Genomic DNA, 12,698 nt, shown 5'->3' with positions numbered 1-12,698 from the left:
GCTGTGGATCTGTGTGTTTACACACACAGATCCACATGCCGGCCCGGTTAACGGGCAATCGCGGGTGCCCGGCGGACATCGCGGCCGCCGGGCACACGCACCGGGTCCCGAGCGGCGGGCGCGCGCGCGCGCTCCCGGCGGCGCGCGCGCGCCCCCTAGACGCCCGGGAATCCCAGGACGTCATATGACGTCCACCCAGGATGGGAGATCCCATCTGGGGACGTCATATGACTATGGGCGGGTAGGGAAGTGGTTAAACTCAAATCAATACAATATTAAGTAAACCTATATCAACATATACAATATCATGATATAACTTAACAACACAGTATAAGGTGCTCAATGCCAATATAAAGTGCAAAGGTATATAAAGTGCAATCATATAAAGACCATCCAATGTGGTATGCTGAACTTGTAAACAGTTATGGTGATGGTTTTCAAGTGACTATTCGTGCTCCCCACCTGGGTCCCCACTCACCAGAAAAAGGCAGTAAATATGCCTGTTAGTATCCCAAGATCAGCATCTCCCATCAGTGATAGCTGGATTGTATGGACACTACATAGGGATAACTCCTATCTTCCACCGGTATGATTAAAACATATGGACATCCAGGATCCTTCCCATTTTACTCAGCGATCAGGCACCCATAAAGATGTATAGCAATGAAGGAAAAAGAATGTATATAGTGTAATACTGCGAGGTTTATTCATAAAATCCAAAGATATTACACTTACATCAAAACTCTTTAAAACGTGCAGAGAAACGCCGCCTTGGTGTGCAAACAATGGTCACCAGGCCTTAGCTTCAAGCACTCAACATTATCAGACCCCTATAATTCTACTCACTAGTCTCATGTCGAAAGTGAAGAGGTTACTCACAATATGAAAATTTTGGTACGACAGAATTCAACTTCAGAAGTAATGTCATGTGTTGAATAGTATTCTTTTGTTTTTGAGCATGCGTAGTCTTGCGCTTTTTCGTATGAAAACCGTACTAATGAAACGTAAATCGAACGTTGAGTTCACATTCGACAAAAATTTTATAGTCTACACATCCAGCTTTCGTCTGAAGAAAAAGCAAAATCGGCTGTCGAAAGCACCGTAGTAACGATCCGAAAATCGTCAGACAGCCCGTTGTACGAATTTTTCCATCTGATTTTTGTATCGTGTGTACAGGTCTTAAGACCCCATACACACTATACAACTTTTGTTGTCTGATTTCCTTTAGATTTACCAAAACCATGTAATGCAGGGGCCTGCCTGATTGCATAAAAATTGAAACTCTTAAGGTTTGACCTCATATTATATAGATTGGGTAAATCTGAAGACAAAAATCTGCAGAAAATCTAATAGTGTGTACGGGGCCTTAAGCCTCGTACACACGGTACGATTGTTCGACAACCGAGCGTCTGATTTTTGTCAAAAGGGCATGTGCCAGGATCTTGTCTTGCATACTAATGGTACACAATTGTCTTGCAACAAACACGAACGTAGTGACGTACTATGAGGAATGTTAGCTCTTGAGTGCCACCGTTTGGGCCCCTTCTTCTAATTTCGTGTTTGGTGAGCATTGATTCCAAGCATACGTGTTTGTACTTTCGACTTTTGTGTGACGAATTTGTGTACTGACCATACGAAAATCTGCCGTCAAACCGTTGTCCGCCGAAAATTTACTAGCCTGCCATCCAACATTTGTTGGCTGAAAATTGGACAACTATTGTCAAAAGGAGCGAACTAACGGTAACATTTTAGGACAACAATCTGTCAACAGACAATCCCCTGCCAACAATCGTACCGTGTGTACGAGGCTTAAGTTCCCTTTCACACCGGGGCACACCGGGCATGTACAGCATGTACAGCTCCTGAAAAAAAAAAAAGCCTAATCTGCAGTCCCAGTGTGAAAGCCTGAGTGTTTTCACATTGGGGTAGTGCGCTTGCAGGATGTTAGAAAAAGCCCTGCAAGCAGCATCTTTGGGGCGGTTTGTGAGTGGTGTATACACCGCTCCTCCCATTGAAATGCATGGGCAGCGCTGGTGAAGCACCTGCAAAGCGCTTCAGCAGCGGTGCTACACGAGAGCTTTTAACCCCTCCTAGGGGGTTAAAAGCGCCCCGCTCCCGCTCGAATAGTGTGCCAAAGTGCCGCTATAACAGCGGTAAAGTGCTGCTAAAATTAGCAGCGCTTTACTGCTACCGCCCCCACCGCCCCAGTGTGAAAGGGCTCTTAAGGTTTGAAATCATATTATATGGTTTTGGTAAATCTGAATGAAAAAATATTCAGAAAATTGTATAGTGTGTTTTCAGCTTAACACTATCTGCCCCCCCAGACTGAGAATGCTGCTGTCCAAGGGTGTCTCCATTCCTCCTCCATCCAGAGTGGAGACACCTTAATCTAGGAAGTGTGTTACTGGCTGGATCACCAGGAGGAAAGTATAAAAAATAAAGGTAAAAACGAATGCAACCACCACGTCTAAGGTCTGGTAATCCACAACATATTGCATTTTTGTTCTTGGGTTTAGATGTGCTTTTGTAGTGCTCACCCCTGGAGGGTTCGCTGAGAACAGACAGGTTCCCCCCCCCCCCAAAGTAGTACGGAGGCTGCCGGTTACACAAGCAGTTCCATGCACACCGACAATACAGCCTCAGTCTAGGGATGTTTTTTTAGAATTTATCACTGAATAACCTGAAACAGGAGAGGGGTTTGAGGGGTTCAGGCAACTGTCCCTGGTTTAGAAGGACTGCCCTTGATTTGGAACAAAGTCCCTCTTTCCTCTTCATTTGTCCCTCATTTTGGTCTGATCTATATAGTTGTATATAAAATATACTTTTTGTCTTTTAAAAAGTGTTTCCTGGTGCTAAACCTTTCATCCAATTTCTAAAATGCTGTATTTGTAAATTTAAAAAGCCAATATAAAGGAATAGTAGTGGTAAAAAAAAAATGCACTTGTGGGTTAAACTAATATTTTTTTTGTATATTTCTCATTTAAGGGGAGTGGCAGGGGGTGTGTCCTATGCCTTCATACTTTTGCTTATTGCTGTCCCTCGTTCCCATCTCAAAAAGTTAGGAGATATGCTTTAGGATACTCCAAAACAACTAATAAGACAAACTTCTAGCACAAATCCTTATAGCTGCAGGCACATATGAAAGCCCCGCTGTAGGTCTTATTCACAATGTCCCAGAAGCTGACTGCCACCCACCTTCCACAGGTAGTTCTATGGTGAGAGGGATAAAAAAGATCCTTCTCCAGACCGGGACTTTAGGACAGTGCCCTCCAGCAATGATTAATCTTCCCCAGGCCCTCAGCTCAGCACCTGCTGAGGCCCAAACTGCAAATCTTGTCTTAGTATAGCTGCCTCCCAGGGGCAGCAGCCCCAAGAGAACTGGAACCCTCCTAGCAGAGGAAAATCACTCAGGCCTCCCAAAACATTGATCTCCTCCTCAGCCACCTGGACGCCCCCTTCCAGGGATTGGCTGAAACATGATAAATATTCATAACTGGATATTTGACTCTCTCTGTCCTACTGTATATTCTTCTCCTAGAAGCAGGTAGGAGAAATCAAACACCCAGCTTAGGAAGCCCTGACCAACCAAAAACTGAAGATCACTGCTCCACTGACTACAATAAGGCCAAAAACTACATTTAGCCTAACAAACCAAATAGAGGACAGTGCAAAACTTTGAATATTTAGTAACCAGTTTTATTTATCTTGATTTCCTCTGTGGATAAGGTATGAGCACTGGTAGTCTCTTCCCTGTTCTGGCCACCTCTTTCCATCACCAGGTAGAGGGGGGAAAAAAACACTAAATTGCTCTTCCGGGGAAAGATTAGAATATTTATATATTTATGTACACCCTGCATTTACTGCAAAGTTTTATTACTCCATTTGCTACCTTACATTCTGCATAACAAAAACAAAGTAAAAAGGAAAGCCTGTTTAATGGCTCTTTAACACTTACCACTTTTTAGAGGGCTTTATAACAGAGACTGGCAGGTGTTCAGGAGACTCTACTTCCCTTGCTTTTTAGGGAGTTTTTTGCTTTTTTTTAAATTGCAGAACAGAAAATTTTACATAGTGGACCATGCCTTAACTGCAAGCCAAGCATTTGGCTCATGGTTGCGGTGAGACCCCCATTGATCTCAATGGGTGAGTTTTTCAGGTGGTGCCACCTGCCAAACTCTGCAGCCCAAGTGAAAAAAAAATTGCAGTGGCCAAGGCATGTGTACAGCCCTGTCAGGCAGTATTGTTAGAACTGTGGTAGGGAACCAGGACCCTCCCCCAGCCACCAGTGTGAAAGTCTGTGGCACAAGAGAACACTCACAACATTCAATACCAGCAGTGTGTAGCAGAGCAGGTATCTGCCGAAGTGACAGCATCTGTCTGGAACAGCATAATGTGGCCATCTTCAACCCAAACAGGAAGATGTCCAAAATGATTTTCAGTCCTAAACTTTCATCTGGAGCCTTTCCCTGCTGTTAATAATGTCCCTGACAGATGGATGACCTGTCCCTACACTACTCACACACGAAATGTGTGCTAAACCTGAGAGCCAGGTCCTTAAACAGGCTCTGCCTGACCCAAGATGGCAGCATCCAATCGGATAGCTTCCCCAGTGACCCTGGAAACCATAGAGGAATCATGTTCCTCCTGACTTCCTCTCTCACTACTATGCCACTTTGGTTGAGCGTCACCTGTAGTGGACTGCACCTGCCTACAAGCCCTTTGGCAGTTAGAAAGGCCACTTTCTGTCTTTTTCCTGTAGCCAGTCCTTGTTTCCACAAATGTCCTCCAAGGTCTTCCAATATTGTAATTCTTTTTACAGTATTCTGTGAGCTTTAATTTTAATTACCGGAATGTGTATCTTTTACTTCTCCTGTACCTCTGGTGCATGAAACCCGAGACTAACAGGAGAATTTACATTAGCTGTTCCTCTCTTCCTTATTATTTCTTTTATTTTAGGTCTGACACTCCCAATAGGGGAATGACTTGAATCACCTTGGGTGCAGGAGTGGTAAACAATTAGATTGCAAGTCCAAACTATTTTTTTTTTAGTGGGCAAAGATTAGAACTCCATTTTGAGTTATTACTGAAACCAAAGATGTCACGACGTTGGCTTTGGCTCACACAGTACAATGCTGCAGAGAATGGCTCTGACGTCATAATGTCACCTCGGTTCTCTGCAGTATTTAGGATTGCCCCTGTCGGAAAAGAGGATCCTGTTGTCATGTGGCTGTCCAAAAGACACCAGGAATAAAGGTATGTATACTGAAAATCTAAAAAACATAATGGCAGAGGGGGGTTGGATCCGGGGTGGGGAGAAATGTTGTCACACCTGGAGTTAGGTTTTCGGAGAAATATTGTATAGGTGTACTTCCCTCTTTATTTACCATTCATTTCCTTTAAGTGTGGTAGTATTTAGGCTTTTTTACTGTTTATAGTCTTATCTTGTATACAGATATGATTAATATTAAGTCCATGACCACCCTATCAGCACCAATACTAGCCCACTAAGACTTATTTCCAACTTCTGTAACTCCAAATGCATCCAGAACCAGCATTTACCAGCTTCTACATAAACTTACAGTATTCAATGAAAGTAGGTTTCCTCCTTTGTTTACATCAGTGGTCCCCAAACTGTGGCCCGGGGGGCCAGATGCGGTCCTTTGCTTGCTTTTATCTGGCACTTGGGGCACTATTTCATTCACTGATACCAACAATGGGGCTCAATCCCCCCCCCCCACTGAGACCAGAAAGGGGGGAAATTCCTCCCAATGGCACCAACGATGAGGCACAATTTCTCCCAATGACACCAAAAATTGGGCCCAATGACACCAATGATGGGGTATGATTCCTCCCACTGACACCAAAAATGGGGCACAACTCCTCCCACTGACACCAACGATGGGGCGCAATTCCCTCCAATGACATTAAACAATTGCGCCCAATGACACCAATGATGGGGCACAATTTCTCTCACTGACACCAAAAGGGCACTCTAAAATCTGCTGGTCAGTAAATTGGCCCCCTGTTTAGAAAGTTTGGAGACCCCTGGTCTACATTAATCCTTAAAAAAGAATTCCTGGTATGGATATTTTTACATAGTTGCATTTGTCCAGAAATTGGAAGCCAGAAGCCAGTGGAGATCACTGAAATAGTGGTGTCTACTACACTGATTTCCAGCTTCTATAGGGATTACACAGATATTGAACATACATACTTACATTGATCCAATCGGGACAAGCGTAACTGTGTAAAAAATATCCATACCTGATGTCTTCTTTATTATATTAAAACTCATTTCCTACTCCTAATATGCATATTTCAAAGAAAGTTTTATCTGTACATCTGACAAACCATTGACCAGGGCCATCTTTAATATTGATTGGACCCTGGGCAAAAATTGTCTTGGGGCCCCCCATGCAGTTTTGCTCTCCACCTGCTCTGAGACATACAATAAATAGCAGCTAGACTCAAAATCAGTCTACTGAATCATATCAGGCAGTGATTGTGATTGGATGCCAGAGGTTACAGAGTATCATTGCTGCTCACTGACTGGTTGCTAGAGGTTACAGCAAACATTTTGGCTCAAAGATTAGTTGCTAGAGGTTACAGCACATGATTTCTGCTTGTTGATTGGTTGCTAGAGATTACTGTACATCAATACTGCTCACTGATTGGTTACTACTTACTGATTGGTTGCTAGAGGTTACAGCACATCATCTCCTCACTGGCTGCACACCATGGACTGGACCTTGCTCACCTGTGCACCCCAAACTGTAATTCCTTCTCTGCCTACCTCTGTACACCCCACACTACCCTCCCCCCACTAATTTGCTTACCTTTGCAGAACAGGCTGATGGTAGGCTTAATGACCACAGTTGTAGGCAGGACTTTCAAGCATGCCCCTTTATCTCCCCAGTGGTATCATTCAGTATAGGTGATGGTGAATATGACCTTAGGGGGGTACCACCTCTGTTTACATAGAATGCTGCTGGTCTGCCGCTATTTACATATGAATGCCGGTATTTACATGTAAAGACAGGGTCTACAGGTGAGTCATCTGTACACAACAACAAGGCAGAGCTGGGCAGCATTAATAACAGAACTTCACACTGAGATATTAGGACACAGCATGAGACTAAAACCTCATGGGATGAGGGAATTTAAACTGGTAGAGTTGGCAAGTATGAGGCAGCTGCTTTGGGCCCCACAACAATGACAGGGCCCAGGGCAGCTGCCCCTTTTGCCCTGCCTTAAAGACGGCCCTGCCATTGACAACAATTATTTAGTAATATATGGTTTAGTAATGCGTTCTTCTTTATTTCTCCAGCTCAGCCCTCTGTGTCTCTGGATATAAGCAGTAATGGATCTCTGGAGTGTAGAGCAATTGGTGGATTCCCAGCTGCAGAGATCTCTTGGAACCCACATTCAGATGATATAAACATAACCAAAATTAAAGATTTGGATGATACTTGGACAGTGATCAGTACATACAAGTCTAATGGAGACAACGTGACATGCCTTGTGTCTCATCCCACATTTGTGAATGTCTGGAGCCAGTCTATTGTATTATCAGGTAAAATTGGTGAATATATGGAAAGTATGTTAGATTCTACAAATGGACATATACCTATACATTCAGCCTTCTTATGCCACATACACACGGTCGGAATTTCCGACAACAAATGTTCGATGTGAGCTTCTTGACGGAAATTCCGACCGTGTGTATGCTCCATCGGACATTTGCTGTCGGAATTTTCAACAACAAATGTTTGAGAGCAGGTTCTCATATTTTCCGACAACAAACTTTGTTGTCGGAAATTCCGAGCGTGTGTACCCAAGTCCGACAAACAAAATTCCACGCATGCTCGCAATCAAGCAGAAGAGCCGCACTGGCTATTAAACTTCATTTTTCTCGGCTCGTCACCGCGTTCTTGGCGATCGGAATTTCCGACAACATTTGTGTGACCGTGTGTATGCAAGACAAGTTTGAGCCAACATCCGTCGGGAAAAAATCCACAGTTTTGTTGTCGGAATGTCCGATCGTATAAACGGGGCATTACTCTACAAGGTGTACAATCAAAAGCCAAAATGTTGAAGGATCCAACTCTATGGACCTCAAAGTTCTTTCCAACAGTTCTTTTGCAACAGAGTTACCACCCCATCACTAGAAGCTGCATTAGGTGGACTTCACTGGCGGGCCCAATAGGTATTGATGGACATTGTAGGGGGACTAAGAGAAAATTGTAAATGTATAAATGTCCTTATAATTTTATAAGTGCTGCAGTACATATTTACATCACTGGACGGCCATAGTTCTACTTTAAATACCCCATAGGTAGGATATTCCCTTACAGGTTGGTTATGAAAAAATATATCTTTCCTAGTAGTGATGCATAACAGGAAATTCTCCTCTTTGGATTGATGAAGTGGACCCTATTTTTTGCTCTGCTGGCACAAATATCTTATGTGTGTCATCAATAAAGTTTATGTAAACCCTAACACTGAACTTTTCTGATTTTCTCCCTTTTGGTTTATGAAATATACTATTGAAAGTGTTTTGTTATCTGTTCAATAAGTAGAAAAAAACTGTCCTCTCCACCTGTGCTGCACTGTTATCACATACATTATTCTGATGATTACAGAACCACATCCATTCATAGCTCAGCCTGTTGCCCCAGAACCTTCTATAAGCCCCTCACTGGAGACCTCCAGCCTGGTCCTGCCTCTAGATATCCTAAGACCTCTGAGTAGATCTTTGAAGGCCCCTCTCTGCCTGATGCTTTATTAACCACTTCTTCCTCTTCTCTTGGGGCCTGAGGCTCCCCCTAGGTCTCTCACACCCACCTAATGCCCTCTCTAATTTATAGCCCCTGAGCAAAGTCACCTTGGGGCCTTTTAGTGGACGTTGTTGATCAGATGCCCTTTTAATGTCTTTGCCATTAGCTGTTCTGGGGTTTGTCTGTAGAATGCTGGGGGATTTTTTATCACCACACTACAAGCCATACACCATGAAGCCACACTTACCTTATTGGCCACACCTCCAGGTGTACAGCCAGTGGTGCGCTATGTGCTACAGGCATATTATAGTGCCTCTTATTGAAGTATGTTTATATTGCCTTTATACTTTGAATGTCTGCCTCCTGTTGGTAAGACTTGTGGGTTTAAAGGTGTGTTATAAATGGGGGGGGGGGCATGATATGTGGGTGAGGTTACAAATGGGGATATGATGTTTGTGAAGGGGTAGTTGTAAGTGGATGTGGCCAATATAATGATCCCAGATTTCATTTTGAAAATGTGGCCAACTTACCATAGGATCACATTCATACTTGGGACTGGGTGTCAATAGAGAAGGCGAGGGATTCATGCTTCAATGGAAAAGGGTAGGGATGAGCCGAACACCCCCCGGTTCGGTTCGCACCAGAACCTGCGAACAGACCGAAAATTCGCACGAACGTTAGAACCCCATTGACGTCTATGGGACTCGAACGTTCGAAATAAAAAGTGCTCATTTTAAAGGCTAATTTGCATGGTATTGTCCTAAAAAGGGTTTGGGGACCCGGGTCCTACCCCAGGGGACATGTATTAATGCAAAAAAAACTTTTAAAAGCGGCCGTTTTTTCGGGAGCAGTGATTTTAATGATGCTTAAAGTAAAAAAAAAAAAGTGAAATATTCCTTTAAATATCGTACCTGGGGTGTGTCTATAGTATGCCTGTAAAGTGGCGCGTGTTTCCCGTGTTTTGAACAGTCCCTGCACCATATGTCATTTTTAAAGGAAAAAATCTCATTTAAAACTGCTTGCGGGTTTAATGTAATGTTGGGTCCTGGCAATATGGATGAAAATCAGTGAGACAAACGGCATGGGTACCCCCAGTCCATTACCAGGCCCTTTGGGTCTTGTATGGATATTAAGGGGAACCCCGCACCCAAATTAAAATAAGGAAAGGTGTGGGGCCACCAGGCCCTATATACTCTGAACAGCAGTATACAGGCGGTGCAAACAAGACAGGGACTGTAGGTTTGTTGTTAAGTAGAATCTGTTTGTAATTTTGAACGGGTACATTTTTAACGTGTTTAGCTCAGCCAAAAAATCTTTTTTAAGCTTTTTGGAAAACATAGGGAAGGGTTATCACCCCTGTGACATTTGTTTTGCTGTCTTTCCTCCTCTTCAGAAGATTTCACCTCACTTTTTGTCCCAATGACAAATGTTTTTTGAAAATTTGGGTTTTTTTTGTGGAACAAGGATTGGAAAGCATCAGTGGAAAGGAGAAATGTTTTTCCCACATTAACTCTTAAAGGAGAGAATTTCCCTTCCTAGGGGTAGATTTCATCTCACTTCCTGTTGTCTCCTTCCATTTGCAAGTAGGAGTCGTTTGTAAGTTAGATGTTTGAAAGTAGGGGCCTGTCCTATATACTCAGCAGAAATTTGGGCCTTAGGTGTTGTTGTGGCCACAACACTGTAAGCCCTCACAGGGCCCTGCTGTGAAATATTAGATCAAGAATTGTAATTACATGCCCCTGTTGAACAGGGGCAGAAAAATTGGGCCTTTAGTGGTGGTGGTGATGCTGGTGCCACAACACTGTAAGTCCTCACTCGCTCTTGGTGGGTGCAGAAATGGGCCCTGCTGTGAAATATTAGATCAAGAATTGTAATTACATGCCCCTGTTGAACAGGGGCTGAAAAATTAGGCCTTAGGCACTGGTGCTGGGTCCACAACACTGCAACCCCTCACAGATACTCTAGTTGGAACGCAGGAACGAGCCCTGCTGCAAAGTATTGCATCGAAAATTGTAATTACACGCCCCTGTTAAACAGGGGCTGAAAAATTGGGCCTTAGGCACTGGTGCTGGTGCCACAACACTGCAACCCCTCACAGATACTCTAGTTGGAATGCTGAAATGAGCCCTGCTGCAAAGTATTGCATCAAAAATTGTAATTACACGCCCCTGTTAAACAAGGGCTGAAAAATTGGGCCTTAGGCACTGGTGCTGGTGCCACAACACTGCAACCCCTCACAGATACTCTAGTTGTAACGCAGAAAGGAGCCTTGCTGCAAAGTATTGCATTAAAAATTGTAATTACACGCCCCTGTTAAACAGAGGCTGAAAAATTGGGCCTTAGGCACTGGTGGTGGCGCCCAGAACCAAAAATGTTCTTACAAGCTATCAGCGTGATCATTGAGGAGGAAGAGGATAATTACTCAGGGATAGTCACTCAGCATCAGCATAGGCAGTCTTTGAAGGGATCTGAGATTTCAAAAAAAATTATTCGGTTACATCAGCATCAGGTGCTTGGTAGCTGGTGGTGATCCAATACTGATTCATTTTTATGAAGGTCAGTCGATCGACCGAGTCGGTGGACAGACGCACCCTGTGATCGGTTACAAAGCCTCCAGCAGCACTGAATGTGCATTCCGAAAGAACGCTGGATGCAGGACAGGCCAGTAGCTCAATTGCATACTGTGCAAGCTCTGGCCAGTGATCCATCCTCAAGACCCAGTAACCCAGAGGATTTTCGGTGGGAAAGGTGTCCAAGTCAGATCTTGCCCCTAGGTATTCCTGCACCATGTAAAACAGACGCTGGCGATGGTTGCTGGAACCGATCATACCTTGGGGCTGCGGACCAAAAAATTGTCTGAACGCATCGGTCAGACGGCCACCTTCTCCACCGCTCCTTCTTTGACTGACCGAAGCCTCAGCAACACGTTGTCCAGAAACAGGAGTTTGTAACCTCCCAGTCTCTGGGAACGTGTTGCACAGACCTTTCTGCAAGGCCTCCCGAAGATGTTTCATCCTCTGCTCCCTCTGCGATGGCAAGATAAGGTCCGCAACCTTACCCTTGTAACGTGGATCAAGGAGGGTTGCCAGCCAGTATTGGTCCTTCTCCTTGATACCACGAATACGAGGATCCTTACGCAGGCTTTGCAGGATCAGGGAGGCCATGCAGCGTAGGTTTGCTGAGGCATTCGGTCCGGAGTCCTCTGGGTCACTAAGGACGACATGGTCCGCAGCCACCTCCTCCCAGCCACGTACAAGTCCATGTGTTTCTTGGGACTGATCCCTTAAAGACTGCTGCTGATGCTGAGTGCCAGGCTCCACCTCCACACTGACACAATCTTCCTCCCCCTCCTCCTCGTCCTGTGTGATCGGCGGGCACGCAGGAACACTGTCTGGATAAAGGGGGCCTTGAGAGCTAAGGAAGTCCTCCTCTTCCTGCCTCTGTTCTGCCTCAAGTGCCCTGTCCATTATTCCACGCAGCGTGTGCTCCAACAGGTGGACAAGGGGGACAATGTCACTGATGCATGCACTGTCACTGCTCACCATCCTCGTGGCCTCCTCAAATGGTGACAGGACAGTTCATGCATCCCTGATCATGGCCCACTGGCATGGGGAAAAAAAACAAAGCTCCCCTGACCCTGTCCTGGTGCCATAGTCGCACAGGTACTCATTGATGGCCCTCTGCTGCGTGTGCAGCCGCTGCAGCATGGCCAAAGTTGAGTTCCACCTGGTGGGCATGTCACAGATTAGGCGGTTCTTGGGCAGGTTAAACTCCTTTTGGAGGTCCGTCAGCCGAGCACTGGCATTATATGACCGGCGGAAATGCACACAGACTTTCCTGGCCTCCCTCAGGACATCCTGTAAGCCCGGGTACCTGCCCAAGAACCGCTGCACCACCAAGTTAAGGACGTGAGCCAAACAG

The 12,698-nt window shown here is 44.9% G+C and overlaps 1 protein-coding gene across 1 annotated transcript in view; it reads left to right on the top strand.

The window, feature by feature from the left end:
• Positions 1-12,698, top strand: part of LOC141129353 (cell surface glycoprotein CD200 receptor 1-B-like) — a 63,594-nt gene that overhangs the window by 44,762 nt on the left and 6,134 nt on the right. The window contains exon 3 of the mRNA XM_073617328.1: positions 7,328-7,582. Coding sequence (XP_073473429.1) covers positions 7,328-7,582 — 255 coding nt within the window. The remainder of the gene's footprint in view (positions 1-7,327; positions 7,583-12,698) is intronic.

Source organism: Aquarana catesbeiana, linkage group LG02 (genome assembly GCF_042186555.1).
Source record: "Aquarana catesbeiana isolate 2022-GZ linkage group LG02, ASM4218655v1, whole genome shotgun sequence".
Lineage (NCBI taxonomy): Eukaryota > Metazoa > Chordata > Amphibia > Anura > Ranidae > Aquarana > Aquarana catesbeiana.
Note: the sequence above shows the minus strand (reverse complement) of the source record. Positions and strands in the feature narration are given on the sequence as shown.